Genomic DNA, 16,589 nt, shown 5'->3' on the forward strand with positions numbered 1-16,589 from the left:
AACAGAGGATGCATTATCCAATGGTAGAAAAAAATAATATAACCCTGTACACCCTTCCAATAGACTCAGTTGTATCCTGGATTTACTTACACTGGTTAAACTTGGGAGTGGTCGGGCTGGTTTGAAATCAGTCTAAGTTCCATTATGCGTAGGCCCTCTGTTTTTTATATGCAAATCTTTGTGTATCCAAGTACAGTCTTAGCAATGGACCAGTGCCTTTGCTTGGATCCTGAGGTGCAGCGTATTGGAGTGTCTTTCAAAATGAAGTTTGTCTAGAATTAGTCACAGCACATGGAAGCTGTTTTCTTTTTGAACACCAATGTTATCAGTCTGTGCTTCTTTTCTTCTTTAAATGGCCTAAGGATGAAGAGCTGGAATGTGTGTGTAGCATCATCAGCTTATTCAGAAAGTTGGCCTGAATAGAAGCCTTGCCTGATTTGGATGAGAATAAAAATAAATATGAAGTGACAGGCTTACCATTTCCTTCATCTTGGAAAAGGATGAAGAGAGGTGCCTCATTGTTTGAATTCAAAAAGCCAATTTATCTGAAGTCGGTCTTGGAGAGCGCAGAACAGTAATTGGCTTAGTTGTCAGGAAGGGACTAAGAGAAGGGCACCCATCAGGCCAAGTGTCTGTGATCAAGTGTTGGTCTGTTCCTGGAACAGATTGTAGCAAAATACTGATGACTGCATTGGTTTTCACTGTTCTGGGCTGTATTAAATGGAAGTGCCCAAGAAGGGTGGCTGGATAGGAATGAAGCTGGTACCTTAATTACAGGAAATCTCTGACAAGGTGAGTGACAAAGTGGCTTGGAGAGAGTGTGCTTGGGTGAGGGGGAGGGAGTTGGATGATTCGCACGAGCACATAAACAGATAGATGGGAATCCTGGGCTAGTAGCTCACACTGAACAAAAACACATGTTGCTGAATAAAAATCAAAAGCTATAGGTAACCTGGGATTTTTAAGGTGTACAAATAAAGAGGAGCACAAACTTGTTGGGGAGTACTCTCTTACTGACCCTTAGAGCAAGGAAAAGTGTGCTTCTTCCTGGAAAACATGAGGAAAATCTCTCAAAAGTCACCTAGAAGTCCCCAAAACTTCACAAAAGCACAGCTCTAAGACCTTTGTATGAAAGAGGTGAAAGAGCCCTGTATGATACTTATTTTGTTACATATCAGCGCTTCATGAAAACCTGCCTTTGGAAAGATCTCCAGATTTCAGAAATACAGTGTCTCCAGCAGAACTTGTGCAGAACTGAATGCTGGCAAACAACAACAAAATTATTTCTGCTAGTAGCAGTACCTGTACTGAAGATGTACTGGATAACTGCTCTACAAAGTCCTCAGAACTTGAAGAGTTCTTGGTCTCTGGAGGGGAGAGAGGGAGCAGTGCAAGAGTTACTGCAAGGGGATAACAGGCTTTGATGCAGCTGAGTTGTACAGCAGAGCTGATTGGTGTGTAGCCTTGTAATGTACTTTCTGGCTTTCCTGTAAGGACTTCGCAATGTCTCTTGGACATGAAATTGAGCCTTCTTTCCTGAAGGGTTAGCAATGGGTTTTCATTCTATGTACCGAGAGGCTGTGAGAGGGTTAAATGACATGCCTATCCTGTGATAGTGAGTAGGAGGCTGGGAAGAACTGAGTTACTAGTGCTCTATGCAAATTTGAAAAAAGTTCAGATTGAATCAAATTTGTCTATTCTGCCTTTTCTTTAAAATGTAAGAAGAAAAGAATTTAGTATGTCAAGAGATGCTTGCTTTTCAGTGAGCTGAAGCCTCTTGTTTTCAGCCCCCTGTGCACCCGATAGAAGGAGTGATGTGCTGCAGTGTCCCTGGTAGCAGTGGACTTGGTTTGACATCCCTTTGTCATTCAGGCATCAGCACGCTTACCTGGAATGTCAGATTACAGCTTAGTGGTATCACGTGCTCAAAAGAATTTGAAGATACGTCCTGAATAAAATGCCCTAAAGCACTAGGCCAAAGCATGTGAATGGCTGTCAGTTTCCTTTGGTTAGGCTACAGCACTTACCTGAGAAATTGGTTGTTAATTTGAAATCAAAGTGGAAGCAAACATCCCATTTCTAAGCGTGTGACCTAACATAACCATAACATCACAGATCCTTTCTCTTTGGCTAAAGGACTAAAGGAGAGATCAAGAAAAACAGTTTGTAATGTGTCTCTATGCCATGGTTTCCTGATCACAGTAGAGTCCTGGAAGGTTCAGATCTCCTAAACAAACTGAACACAGATCCTTCACTTCCTGGGGAGAATGCCCAAGCCACTGAGATGAGCTTCTCTTCTGGAGGCTTTGTGAGTCTCATCTGAATTTCTTGGATACCAGTGCTTTAAAGCCAGCCTGAACTGAATTCACATTATCTCATTGAGAACCAGCTTCTCTGAAAAATATTTTGCCCGGTAAGTTATGGGATACCTGAGAATAGAACCTAAATTTCCTGACTTGAACCCAACTGGGTTTCTAGTTGAAAAAACAGAAACAATGCTGCTTGCAGATAAAAATAAAACAGATGATGCTGTAAAAGTGCTAGACAGCCTTAACTAGTTAGAGAGGAGCTGTGTCCAGTAAAGCAAGCAAATCTTTAGATATTCTTTGAAAACAGCCTCCGGCAGTAAGGAATCTTGGTGGTTTCTTTCTGTGAAAGGTAATTTTGGAGTACAATAAAAGAAAGCAGAAGTCTTACTGCTGACCTCTGTGTAACTGTTGAAATCCCAGCATTACAACTGCTGTAGAGATTGCTTCTTGCCAGAAGCACTTCACTGATGGGCTTAGGAGGGATATCTTGTTCAGCAACACCTATTTACTGTGCATTCACCTTAACTGATTCTTCTGGATGATCTCATCCATAACACCCAGATGCCATTGCCTCTGGGCTACCCGTCTGGCTAGAGCTAGTGGCAAGAGGGAAATGCCTTTGGTCCTGACTGTGTTCACTCCATAGTGAATTGTGGGTGTCTTATCAATTATCAAGGGACAAGAATGGTCCTGAATCAGTAGATTATCGTACTTTTACTAAATGGCACATGATGAACGTAATTTCAACACAGGGATAATGTCCCTTCTCACGGAGAAAAGGTACACACGCAAAACATTCTTTAGAGCTGCAGGGCAAAGGTTTATTTCATATTTGCATTGTCTTTTTCCTGGTAAGGACGGGTCTTGAGTTCAAATCCCTCCTGAATAGGTTCTGATTTTGTCATGTCTCTGCTGGTAACCAGGAAGTATGAGCAGACTTTTCCATTTCTTCCCTTAATAAAAGGAGTTTCATCAATGTTTCATGCTGCTTAGTTGCAGTAAAACTCTGGTCACTTCTTGTTATTTCAGCATCTTAGCAGGTTATCTATTAAGGTTTTATGGGGTTAAAAATAAATCCAGATGTGTTTACGCAGTATCTGCTTTAGTGCAGTAGGCACAGCTGTTCTTCGGATGTGTCCTGGCTAGATTCCAGCAGGGGCAGTCACATTTTCCCTGTTTCTAAACTCCTTTGTAGCCTTATAACTATCAGCAAGAGCAGGAGAACCACAAGGACATTACTAAACTTGATATTTCCAAAAAATCATTCAATAAGGGTCCTGCTGCTGTGAGAAGAAATTTTAAGAATGAGGTTTTTGTAAATTCATCTGGAGCTGTTTTCTTTCCCTATTAACTTTCAAACCTTTAGGACTCAATTTCAAGTCTTTTCTTCCTAATGATATACACTAAAAACTTTGAACTGATCTGAAAGCGTGGTTTATTCATATAAGGCCAAGGGTTCAGCCTGGTATTTGTGGGGGTTGGATATCATGAAGCTTGGGATATCATTGTGACAGCTGGCAGCATGGCAGTAGCCAAGGGCCAGTTAAGAGTAAAGGGTGTGTAAAGAAAAAGCGTAAGATGCTGTAGCATCTTTCTGATAGAAAGGAAGGGCCCAAAGAAATTTTTCTTAAAGGAAAATCTGATTGTAAAGTGGAAAGACAGTAGTCTCTATATTCTTAATTAGACATTAACAGTGTACAATTGTTGTCTCTTCTGACAGGGGGAGCATAGGTAGCCATGCATCAGCACCACCATTAGATGCTCCCCTGGGGTATGTCGTATCTTTAAAACTTTGGAGCCCCCCTTCTTGTTGTTGGAGGTACTGACCTTTTGTGCTGGTTTTCCTGTTAGAGTTTATCCCGTAGACTTTGTTTATTGTGGCAGAGCTAGCTGGGGCAGGAAAGTACAGGATTGCTTTTGCATGTGTAAAAGATGTGACTTTATTTGAACTCCGTCCCACATGGCATGTGTAACCATAGGATCTGAGTACTTTTTGTAGCTTGTACCTTTTGTAGCTTGTTGCCAGACAGGGATTGACCAGCAGGGATTAAAACAGCTGTAGCCTTTGAATAAAATTGCTTGCTGTAGTGTACGTGCTTCTGTGTCACCTGGAGCATTTATAACATTGTTAGAAGCTTCTTTTCAGTTTGGAGCTGTCTAGGCTTGTCAACAATTGCCAAGGTTATTGTGTCTTTTTATCAAAAGCAGTAACTTGGTAAAGAAGAGAGCAGTGATACCAGTTCTGGATATTTCATTGCACTTTTGATATCTTCCTTGTAGATCGAGCACGTGGAGTTAGCAGAAGGCAGAAGCTTCAGCTTTCCTTTTGAAAGCAAGGTTCTGTTTCTTGTTGTTTCAAATGAACTGCTGATGAAAAAGGACTCTAACAATGGAAGGCAAGCAAAAAGACCAACCCAAACCTGAGACTTTAAAGATTTTGTCATAATCTTGGAGACTTCTGTCACAGTATTTTTTAAGTAGGGTTGAAATGCTGGCAGCTGTTATAATTGCTGGACCAGGATCTATTTTTATAGATCGGTGACCTTTGTATTTCAATATTTTATACTATGCAGAGGAAAAAATCAACAGAGGGGGAAAACAATCTGTTTTCTAGATAAAACAACAACAGTAACATGTAAGTTGTTATGCAATGATTTCTCCACTATCCACATGATTAACAGCACAAGTTTTTCTTGTAATGCATCCAGCTAGATTTGTGTTCCCTGGGCAGTTTTTCTATTGCTAAATCGTTCCTTCATGGGATTTTTCAGAGGGTATCTGAATAGCGTGGCATTTGTTAGAGGCAAAAACAGAGAAACCTGAGCTGCCATTGTCTTTGGTTAAATTCATATCTGTATCCAAACTGCTGGTATTTTCAGACCTTGGGAATCTGCTTAACTCTGCCTAGAGCCAGATCTAGCTGTGAATTTTATTTAAGCTCGGACTTTCTTTGGTCAAAATAATATCTGTGAACTGTGATTCAGGCTTTAGTTTTAAAGGAAATGTTAAATTAACTAATAGAGTTAGGAACTTACAGAAATGAGTACCAAAGGGATCTGTGGATAACTGTCTCACTTTTGATATGCTGCCTGCAGCTAAAATACAACTAGTTATAAAGGGCTCCACCCCTTCAATAACTTAAGGCACTGTTTAGAGCCAACGTGTGTGCTTACAACACAGACTACAGGAGCTAGAAACAACTCCACATCATGCATGCACGCATGCATGATTACAACTCTGACTTTCCCAAGCAAAAGAGAAAACACTTGTGAAGAAACTTAGAGGCTGAAGGGGTTAAATGAAACCCAACTCTCCTTTTCCTGTGCAGTAAGGATTAGTAACCAAACAGAAGCTGGAGAGAAGAGCATGTTAAGAGCCACCGTTTGAACCAGAACGATAAGAAAGTGGTTTTTGCAGCTTGACTACAGTGGTGTCAGTCCCTCCAACTTTTGCACTCACCTTGCACAGGTACACACGGAAGGTAAGAGTTGATTTTGTGTCCTGGGCTGTCTCCTGATTCTTCTCCCTGGACATCTATTTTGTTTTCAGTCTTTTCAGTGCTGTTTTTTTTTTTTTTTGGTGTGTGCGTGCGTTTTTGTTTTTTAATTACATATATATATAAGATATATATATATGAGTTTTGTTCTGTTTTGTTTTTTTAAACTGTCTTCGATTTCCCACCATTTTTTCCCTTTCATTCAAACACAGGGGAGAGGACAAACCAGAGTCCCTGTGACTGCAAAACTGGGTTTCCTAGTAGGGAGGGAAGAAGACACTCCATGTATTTGGTGAACGTTAATCCCTTTCACTTGCAGTTAATTGTACTGCAACTTAATGTAATCCAAGCTGTTCCTGACATTGTGAGTGGGCAGCACAGGAGGTGGAAGGGTCAGGTAGCAGTTTGATAGGATGCAGGATGAGCCCGCTGGGGGGCAGACACATGTGCTCTGCCAGAAAGAATGCAGAAAGTGAGACACACGTAGCAGGGATATTAACTGGAGAAATATGACTTTTGCTGATGGGAGTAAAAGCCTGCACAGGTGCTAGGACTAAAACCCCCCTAACTACCACCCCCAACTGCTCAGCTGCTTCTGATGATGTGCTAGCAGGGCAGGGTGCTGAAGGAAGGGAGTGTGTCCTGATCAGCCAGCATTGCTTTCAGCTGGGTGAGGCAGGATCCATTCTGGAGGCCATCTCCAGTCAATGATGCTGTCCAAATCAACGGGCCTACTTGCAAAAGGGGATGTTTATGGGACTGGATCTCTCATCCCTGAGGACGTTTGGCATGTGAGGCAGGCCAAGAAGCTGCTTAAGGGACCTGTACTGGCAAGGAGATGGTAACAGGTAGGCAGCAACGTGGCAGGACAGTAGATTTGTCTGATGTCCAGGTGTTCCTTGTGGGTGGCCAGGTGGAGGTGAGTAGCTGTTGCTTACAAGCTGAGTTTCAAAGCTTTGACAAAGTTAACGTTGGTCTTGAATGGAGTTCCTAGGTCTAAGAATAACTGCTGTTAGTAACAAGGTCAGGGAAATGGTAAATTTATTTAGGTCTGTCTGTAGAGACCCTAAAGAGGGCTTGTAAACACCTTGTCTATTACTTTTGGAAGTATCTTCACAACACTTAGAAGTTTTTTTTTTTTTAATCTCTCTGCTTTGCACTTATGAAGGCCCTTCACCAGCTTCTCTGCAAGCTGGATTGCAACTTGTATGTTCTTCTCCTTGTCTCTTAAAGATGTGCTATCCTCTGTAATGCCAGAGCATTTCCTAGGCTCTGTAAATAGAGCAGCCATGAAAAAAACATTCTTTCAGAGGTGCAGCTTGATGTGCTACATGGTCAAATGTGTACTGGACAGCCTCATCCTTGGACTTTCAGGACAAATTTTTACTGTTACTAGGAGCAAAGGGAGGTGTTTGTGATGTGCAATGGAAGTAGATAGGACCATGCATCTTTGGCACGGCACTAGCTTAAACTAATGCTTGTTCAGGTTAGTAAACAGAATGATTAATAAGATGGAGAAAAAAAAAAAAGGCACGTAGCAAATTTGCTGTCTTCAGATGTTTTGCTTTTAGCATTCTTTCTTGTCCAGTGTGAAATAATTGAGACTTCTTTTTTCATGTGCATTCTTAGGTTCTTACAACCCAGGGAGCATCCTGCTGCCTCAGAGGTGTTTGTTTTTAAAATATTTTCTGTAGTATTTGCATATCCTAACTCTGTTTGCGAGTAAATGGTCCAGTCTAAATGTAGCATTTGAGAAAAGGTTTTTGCCAAAGAAATGGTGGATGTAGAATGAATGATCCTAAATGCTGCTGTTCAATGAGTGATAACCTTCTGATGTAGATCCTCTATCTCTGTTTTGGGGATTCTCTCTCTCTCTCTCTCTTCCCCCCCCCCCTTCCTCTTTTTGATCCACTCACTTACCAGCTTGGTAAAAGATCTAGTTGCTTAAGGGATTACTTGCCTCACAAAGGTGGCACCGAGATTCAGTTGGCATCTCTGCGAATGGTTGTGCCCTGACTTGTTGGAAAGGTTTAGGAAATGGGAAAGGAAGTATATTGTTGCAACTGTTTTTCATGGTGGTAATTGAGTTTAGTTATAAAAGTAATTTTTTTTTCTAAAGAAACATTGGTGTTCTTTTAAAATGGGAAACCTGAAAAAAAAAAAATCCAATATTGATTGAGGTCCCCTTCTTCTGAATGTAAGGGAAATAAGGCAAAATAATATTCTATGTCTTTGAACAGGTAGGGCTTATGCTGGCAAAAGTCTTTCTCTTTGTTCAGAGGAGGGTTTCAAATGTTACCCATTTTATTAGATCATGTATGTACTTTGTGACTCATTGGTACACAGAATATAATAGCTTTTTTTTTTTATAAGGGGAACTATTTTATAAGATCTGCTATTTTGTATGAGAACAACACCTAGAATACATCAGATACAGTTGCAGGTGTTCTCATGATTCATGTTATAGCCTTGTCATTAGCTGATACAAAGGGGGAACTGATCTAAGGGCATATTGATGCTGAGTGAACTACAGAGGAAATAAGTTGCTTTGCTCTTAGGTCTGTGAGAAGTATTATACAAAACTGATGATAAACTCCTCAGAGTACCTAGCATAGCTACGAAGACTAGACAGTGATGGGAGATTGCTCTTATCTAGTACAGTCATTTGCGGTTATGCCCATGGTATGATGGACTTGTCAGAATAAATTTCACATTTCACAAATCATTTCACTGGAAATGATACTCTGTTGGATAGTTTCACTGTCTCATTTTTTTTATCTCTGCTGTTGGATTGGAAATATGATTTGTTGTGGTCCAGTATCTTGTCTTGGATGATGACTAACAGCAGTTACTAGATGTGTGAGGAGTGTCTTTAATATTAAAGGATTTGAGCGGGTAAGTAGTCATACACATAGTCTATGTACAAACCACTTGTTCATGCTTTCTCACACAGTAACAAGCTCAAACTTTCTTGACATGCAGACATGATGTATGGAAAACAAGTACTGTCAAAAGATTGTTTATTTCTCTGCTTAGCTCTTAAAGCAGTAATTGGAGGTTCTGGTTTGGGTATCTGTGGGAGAAAACAGCTTGAGAGCAAGGAACCATTTTATTTTTAGATCCTACTGTTGTCATTTTGCTGTGATCACACAGTCGAGCATGTGCTTCCTTTCAGTTCTCTCCAGGCACTGCGGTGTGATCACACTCTCCTAAGATCATTTTTATGAAGTTAATTTTTAGTGACAGATGAAAGATGCTTGGCTGATGTCTTTAGAGACTGCAGCCCTAATTCCCCTAGTACAGGTTCTGCTTCCTAAGTTTGTTAGTCAAAAGTTTTTTTGCCTTTTTTTTTTTTCCCATTTCCTTTGGTTTTACTCACTTTCATCATCTTTCCATTGCATAGTAATGTAAGTAAGCCTACTGACTTCTCTGGGGGATTTCCTGCTTCATACAACTGAAGGTATGTTTGCATCACAGTCAGCAAGGCTGGTTCCTTCAGGAATAGTTGTACCCATACTAGTTTTGCGTGCTTGGCATGTTTGCAGATATCTACGGGTAAAACTGAGTTAGCTTTTTTTTTTTTTTTAGAAAAAAAAAAAGGTATATTAGATGGGGAGGTAGCAGCAATCAAAACCTGCATGAGGGTCAGGGTAAATACTCTCATGTTTTCCTACTTACGTTGTTGTTAGTCCCCAAACAAATTTATTTAAAGGTAATGCAAATGTTCCCTAAGTACACTGCAAGCATACTGTTGAATGTAGTGTTAATGTACTTTCAGAGAAGAGAAGCATATCTTGCAAAAAGGCAGAAAACACTTTGTATAGTTATAAAGATTCCTTTTAAGATAACCCTCACTTTTTTTTTTTTTAAACCCATTGCACAACTCAGAAAATTGTCACATTTTTATTTGGGATGGCATGAATTTAAATAAAATTGGAAGTAGTTCTCCAGCATTGAAATCCCTTACCTTCCTAAGGAATTCTCCAAAATTTGAATTCAAAGGGGTTGATATCAGCTGGCTTATAATATGGTGTGCTTATAAACAGCAGTAGTGCTCAGTGTCAGTATTTTAGATCAGGTTAAATAATTCATATAAGCAAAGCCTGAGCTTTGACAGGGCAGTAGTTGATCCAGAAGGTCATTAGACATTCCTTTTCAGTTGTTAGTGTCTGGGATATTATATCCTTGTCATGTGTTTTCCATAGGCAGTGTGTGGCTGCTTGTTGCAATGTCTAAATCAGTCTGCATGCACTTGTCTTTATCCCTATTTGCTCACACATTTAATTAACAACTAAGGACAGTGAGACTACCAAAATAGAAGGCAGAATCCTATCTTCTTATAATGAATTTCTGTCTGCAGACCTAATAGGGGAAGTCTGGAAGCAGAAAATTGAATCTCAACTGATATTAATAGGTAGATAGCTGTCCTTATGAAATACTTCATTATTTCCTGCAGAGGTCTAGCAGAGTGACTGCATTTACTTGGAAGATGCAGCTCCAATAACATACATTTTAGATACTTCATTGTAGATTTTGGAGATTGGGAAAGAAGCAGATCTTCCTCTTCCCCACCCCCTGATAGGGTATGGTGTGGTGCCTTGCAAGAGTTCATGTAGTTTGCAGTCTGATCTCGCTCTGCCACCAGATGATTTTTCAGCTTCTGTGATTTCTGTATTCAAGATAAAACTGTATGACACAGGCTACTGTAGCTTCCCTGGGTGTTGCTGAACTTGACGTTGCTTTAGAAGACCTCTGTAAAAACAGTCGGTCGGTCTGAGGCAGTGACATTAAGCAGTGGCCCAGTGCAGGTTTAGTGCCTGTTCTGGATTAGGCAGAAGGCTGAGACAAAAGCCTATTGATAGAGCAGTCTAGAAGATGCTTGTACATTGCCAGTACTCTTGGCTGATGCTCTGCTACTGTGCTCGGTATGTTTTTTTTCTAGCATTTTTTAATTTAACAAGGTAAATTTTAAACTTATTCTAGCTGAAAGTTTAAAATGCATAATATTGCTGAAAGTATATCTCAGTAGGAATACTCTTTTGATGAGGTTTATTTAATCCCTAGCACATGTTTGGAGTGAATTAATAAATTGGTGTGTCAACGATAAGGATATCTCTGTAAAACTTTTACTCAGCTTGTGTTGTGTTTTTCTTTATTTTTCCTCCCTTCCCATACCACTAAGTGCCTTCAACCAGTCTTGTGATTAAACATACATTTAATAAACATTTATCCACTACTTTGTATATGCATACTTTTTTTTTATAAACGTGGCTTATTGTGTGGTCAAGACAAAGGAAATTCAGCATCCTCCCACTTTAATAGGCATGTGCACATTAATTATTTTATCCACTATAGCCCAAAGGGCATCAGGCTCAGGATTTTCTTTGGAAAAATGTCCAGAAAAGAAAGAGGGTTTGCTGTAGTCAGGGAAGAAAACAGGCAGTCACCTTGGTAAGAATTATCTTGAATGTGGTGTCCTCTGTCTAAAGGGATTACCAGTTTCTTTGTTTCTGTGGACTTTGTGATGTGGTCCTCATGCTCCCCCAAAGCTGCTCTCAGTGTAAGTAAAAGGAGCTTTTTCCCTACCCTTGATCCCTACTACATTAGCACATTTCCCTCCTGGCTGTATGTGTTTATTTTTCATTTTTAACTCTTCCACCACAAACTTGAAAGGTGCTTCTCAGTAGACAAGGATAGTAAAAGAAAGCTGGAACCAAGTTATGCTGGATGCTTTGAGAGCAAAGCAAAAACCAGTAGTGTCTTCAGAAAATATTGAGTCTTAAAAACTCAACAAGTGACTTTGAGTCAGTGACTAAGAAACTTGATGCCACTGGACATTGTAATATCAGTTCTGATTTCCCCCCTCCTTCATCAGGCTACTAAAAATAAAGTAACTGAGTAAGATATAACATATAAAGGGCTGGGGGCAGCAGTAGTGGAGAAGGGGGAAGAAAATTCGGAAAATGTGTGAGTAGCAGAGTCACAGTGACAACTTCTGCTTCAATGCCAGATGTGCTAAAGTTTACAATAAGCAATTTCAATCTATATTGCAGTGAGCAAATATTTATTGCAATTGCTAACGTGTGTCTCAAGCTGTGCAAAGACAGCTTCTGTCACGGCTACCTTGGATGAGAACAGTAGATCTGCATGGGGAAATTCAAATCCTCATCTGGAAGACGAAAAGAGGTTAAGTGGCTGCTCAAGCTAGTACTGCTGGGTGGCTTATGCGCTTAAGTGCTTGCCCAGCCTGGCTCTATCTTGTCTGGCAGTAGAAAAGTGGCAACCCTGAAGGTGTTTTTTATCTTCTGCCTATGAACCACTTCCAGAACAGTCCCTGTCCCACATATGTGGTGTGTGCCTTTGGCCAAAGGGTGATTTAGAAATGCGGTTCACAGGCAAAAGATTGGTCCATTTTATGTGCTAAACAGAGAAGAGCCACATAGCACTGGCTGTCCAATTATGCCCCCCAAAAAAGTGAGAAGCATGTGCACACAGACCAATACATCTGTGTGCAATGGAACTAATGAACCCAGTTTTCTTTGGACCACGTGATTTGATTCTGTAGCATCTAAACAGCTTAAGTGTTCATGTAAACAAGGCTGGCTTATTCATAACATCACTTTCAAGTTTGGATCCCTCCTGTTGAAAAGAAGTCATCATCTAAATGAGTTAAAAATCTAATATATCTCTTCATCTCAGTCCTGTATTTATTTTCCCTCCAACAAAAGTTAACTTTATGATTTTGAAACCTTGAAATTAGCCAGCTGTTTCAAAGTTATTTTTACACTTCTATACACACACCCAGGCAACGTAGGTCCTGTTTCCCTAGGAGCATGGATGTTGAGAGATGATTTGGAAAAGCGGCCAAGTTGAAGTAGGCGATCTTGAATGTTGTTTGTGCATTGGAAGGCAGGATTTGCATGCGCAAAGAAAACAGAGGAGTCATTAAAATTGTCCTTTATTCTCTTCAGTTTGTCTCAAGTGTACTCCTGGTCTTAATGAATAATTCACTGATCTTGCTAAGCCTGCATGGCTCTGGATAAAGACTTTGTAACTAAAATATTTTAAAGCAGTTCACTTGGCTCCACTATAGAGAAATCTCCAAGACTGCCCATCTGGCTTTTCCAGACTTTTTATTTGTTAAGGCAAAAGTTTATTTACTGAGTAGGTTCATTGTTAAGCCCTGAAATGAGGATGCTTATCCCAGTTTTCAGTAAGGTCATCATCTAAATGAGTTAAAAATCTAATATATCTCTTCATCTCAGTCCTGTATTCTTTTTTTCCTCAAACAAAAGTTAACTGTATGCATTTGAAACCTTTAAATTAGCTGTTATTTATTTTCGCATATATATACAGGCGATTGGAGGTCTTATTTCCTTAGGAAGGTGGATGTTGAGAGAGAAGTTCAGTCCAAGCTTCTGAAATTCCAGCTATCTCCTGTGTAGCACTGTGGCCCTCCTGTCCACATCACCAAGCAGACGTAGGCAGTGTGGATGCAGTTTAAAAAGGGCATCAGAACGTGCTTTATGGGTGTCGTCAGACAGAAGTTTCTGAAATTTCCACAAAATATAATTTGATCCATACTGTTTTGGAACAGAAGTAAGGATTCCAAGTTGCTAAATTCAGTTCCAGGGTTAAACTTCTCCCATGTTCAGAGCAATTTGGGTTGGCCCCATCAGAGAGAAGAGCTTCATAGTTCAGATGTCTATACAGATACACAGATAGCTGGAACCCATCAGCATTCATGCCTTTTACTTATCTAACCCGAGCAGTTGATGACAGATGTGGATGGCTAGAAAATTTTAATCTCTTCCAGTATATTGAACTGAGGTTTCAGTTGGGCCTACCTCTGGTTCTGATTGAAGATCCAGGTTGCTCCTTACTTATTGTGAAGGGGTTCTCATAATTCTTCTTGATATAAATGCAGATTTTAGCTCTGTGGCAGGAATTCCTACATGTGAGCCTTCCAGCAGCTGTTCCATCTTGAGCATATAGTCACCATTTCCTCTCAGATCCTGCTGCTGTTTCAGGGTGGAAAGCGGTGGAGATGCTGTTCTAGCACAGTAGGAAAATGGAGCTGGGGAGTGTTGAAAAGAATTAAAGAAGGACAGAGGGCACAGAGAGCAGCAGCTGCTGTTGTTACAAGTGAAAGCACTGCAAAACACTGTCCTTTTCTTTCCTTCCCCCGCACACCCAGGCTTCGGTGAAAAGAATGGCAAACAGAATAACATATGCTGCTGTGTCCCAGGTCATACAAGGAGAGCAAGAGCCATTAAATCCAGAAACAGACCTTGACCCTGTTTTGTGAAGGTTTCAGACAGATTCACCAATCCAATCTGTGTTGTTTCTCTTTGAAGGGGAGGCAAAAAGGATTAATGCTGAATACTGCATCTGGAGAAGCTTTTAAAGTAACAAGTTCGTTGAAGCTCAGAGAAAGACACAAGATTTGTATTGCAGTGGAAGATTTAATAGGCTGCAGAAGGCCCTATTTCTCCTGGCCATTTTTTCCTGGAATCTGTTGACTAATTTGAGGGGGCTGGATGGTCTAAACTTTTTAATGCTAAATTTAGGCCAGATGTTAGACATATGACAGCAATTTCCAGGCTAGTGCAATGGCACAAAGATACAAGTAAGCACCAGAGCCATAACCTGTTGCTTTTTGTAGGGGGTTGTCCCAAATGTTTGATGCTGTTCCTGGTTGTCTCCTCACAGAATGTCTTCATCCCATCTGGCTGAAAACCTCCAAGATGCTAACTACATGGAGATTGGGAGCCCTGCCAGCTCTGGTGAGCTGCTTGCTTCTCTAGCCTCTTCTTCAGGAGCATCATGTGGTTTGGGCCTAGCTCCTTATCTGCCTCTTGGTTCAGATGCCAGGAGCAGCTGAGTGGGCAGTACGTTACCAGCAGTGACAGGCTGTCGGAGCAAGGGATGTGATTCCCACAGCTGTCTCTGTGAACCTGAGAAGTGCCTGGAGTGGGAGATGTGAGAGAAGATGCTAGGGAAGAGAGAGTTTTCTGGGCAGTAGGAAGAGGAGATGATCAGTCTCAAAGATCTAGCTCTGTCTGACACCAACACCACCCAAAAAAGATGCTTTTCTTACAGCTTACCGCTTTGCTAGCGGTGTGAGGATGTTATAAGCTGCTTAAGAAAAGCTTTGCTGTTTCTGTGCATGGAACTTGTGGCAAAAGGGTTGTTTCCTCATTTCTTGTGGCTGTCCTACCCATCTGAAAATGATTTCACAGTTGAATAGGGCTGTGATGCAGATCTAGCCTATGTTTTGGCTGTTGGCCTCAACTACATAGAGAGTGTACTTAACCTCTTATGTAGGGCAGCGCTAGATTGTTTCTTCCCTGACTTGACTTGAAAGAGAGCTAGTAGCATGGGTGTATGATAAACGGTACGTAGTCTTTCCTCAATTTCTTAAGAAGGCTAATCCAAAGTGAATGAAAGTCTATTCATACAAAAAGCTCCTAAAGCTTAATTTTCTTATGAGTCACATGACTGGCATTCAGTATATAGTGACAGAAGCTTATTTTCCCTGCTCCTTGATAGTGTGGACAAAGAATTTGGTGCAGCTGGGTTTTCAGCACTTAGTAGTTTTTATATCCAAAAGGAAAAATAGTAAAGAACAAGGTTTTCATCCCTAGCACTCTGGATACTGGGAATGTCAAAATGTGTTACATATGGACTTATAGAACCGTAATGAGCTGTGTGGGTTCAGCGAGGCCTAGCACTATGAGGAAAATGGTTGCTTGACATAAGGCAACCTGAAATATCCAAATGCTATATCAAGCATGTTTCATTTCAAGTACTTTTTATTTCTGATCTGATATTCTCATACAACAATGATTTTATATCAGTAATTGGATTGTTATCAGTGATATACATTCTTCAGTTCATCTGGATTTAATAGGCCTGGCCAAAGGAGTTTTAATATTAAAAAGGGGTGTTGTTACGACAACTATTGAGATAAACATTTCATTGTTGATGCTTTTTATTTTATGCACTGTGAAAAGAAGGTTTCTTCCTCTTTCCTTTTCCTAATTTTGAAAGAACCTTGGACTAGATAAAAACTATGCTAGGGAGCGTCTAGTCTATCTCTTCTTTCTGGGCTCAGTCAACAGGTCATGAGGTCATGAGAAAGTGGCCATGAGAAACAGGCAGTTTCTAGTGACCAAAGCGTCCTTTGTCACAACTATAAACTTTGGTGAATGGTGCTTCACATGGGTTTGGTTGCTGCAGCTCACAAGAGGAAAGATAAAGCAGCAAGAGGCAATGCACCAGTATAGAACTGTGGTCCCAAATAAGCATAATGCCCCAGTTTTTAGGAACTGTTGTATCCTGCGTTTCCAGTTTGTGTGGCCTAAACTCCTTTCTAGCTCTGCAGAAGGGCTGTAACTACTGTTGGCTGAATCTAGTTATAGCTGCCCAGGACAAATGGTAGGATTTTAAACAAGCACGATCACACAAGGAAAGACATGAAGCTTCACGAAGCCACGCACGATGAATGTAGGGTACAGAATGTTAACCGTGGAATTTCTTACCTTGGGTCGGTTGAAGTCATTACAATCTTCAAGGTTTTGTCATGTGTATAAGTAAAAGGGTGGGAGGGCAGACAAGCAGCAGCATGCATCTTCCACTGTGCCCGGGGATGGTGTTCTCATAATATCAGAGGAAAGTTCAGGGAAATATTTGTGCTCAGTAATTACATTCTGGCTTTCTGTGCAAGGTAATTTCAGTCTTTGCAGTTGCCTTCATCTATCCAGGGAGTGTAGTGATAAAAT

General features: G+C 40.6%; 1 protein-coding gene across 10 annotated transcripts in view; it reads left to right on the forward strand.

Moving 5' to 3' along the window:
- Positions 1-16,589, forward strand: part of PAPLN (papilin, proteoglycan like sulfated glycoprotein) — a 70,509-nt gene that overhangs the window by 14,091 nt on the left and 39,829 nt on the right. For 4 of the 10 annotated variants that reach the window (XM_048065140.2, XM_066998679.1, XM_066998683.1 and 1 more), the window contains exons 1-2: positions 5,442-5,790; positions 14,518-14,591. The exons of 2 other annotated variants lie outside the window; for them this stretch is intronic. In XM_048065140.2, coding sequence (XP_047921097.2) covers positions 14,553-14,591 — 39 coding nt within the window. In that variant the 5' untranslated portion in view covers positions 5,442-5,790; positions 14,518-14,552. Of the gene's footprint in view, positions 1-5,440; positions 5,791-6,348; positions 6,654-14,517; positions 14,592-16,589 lie in introns of those variants that run through there. 4 more of the 10 variants (XM_066998680.1, XM_066998682.1, XM_013191588.3 and 1 more) reach the window with 4 other exon arrangements.

Source organism: Anser cygnoides, chromosome 5 (genome assembly GCF_040182565.1).
Source record: "Anser cygnoides isolate HZ-2024a breed goose chromosome 5, Taihu_goose_T2T_genome, whole genome shotgun sequence".
NCBI classification, from domain to species: domain Eukaryota; kingdom Metazoa; phylum Chordata; class Aves; order Anseriformes; family Anatidae; genus Anser; species Anser cygnoides.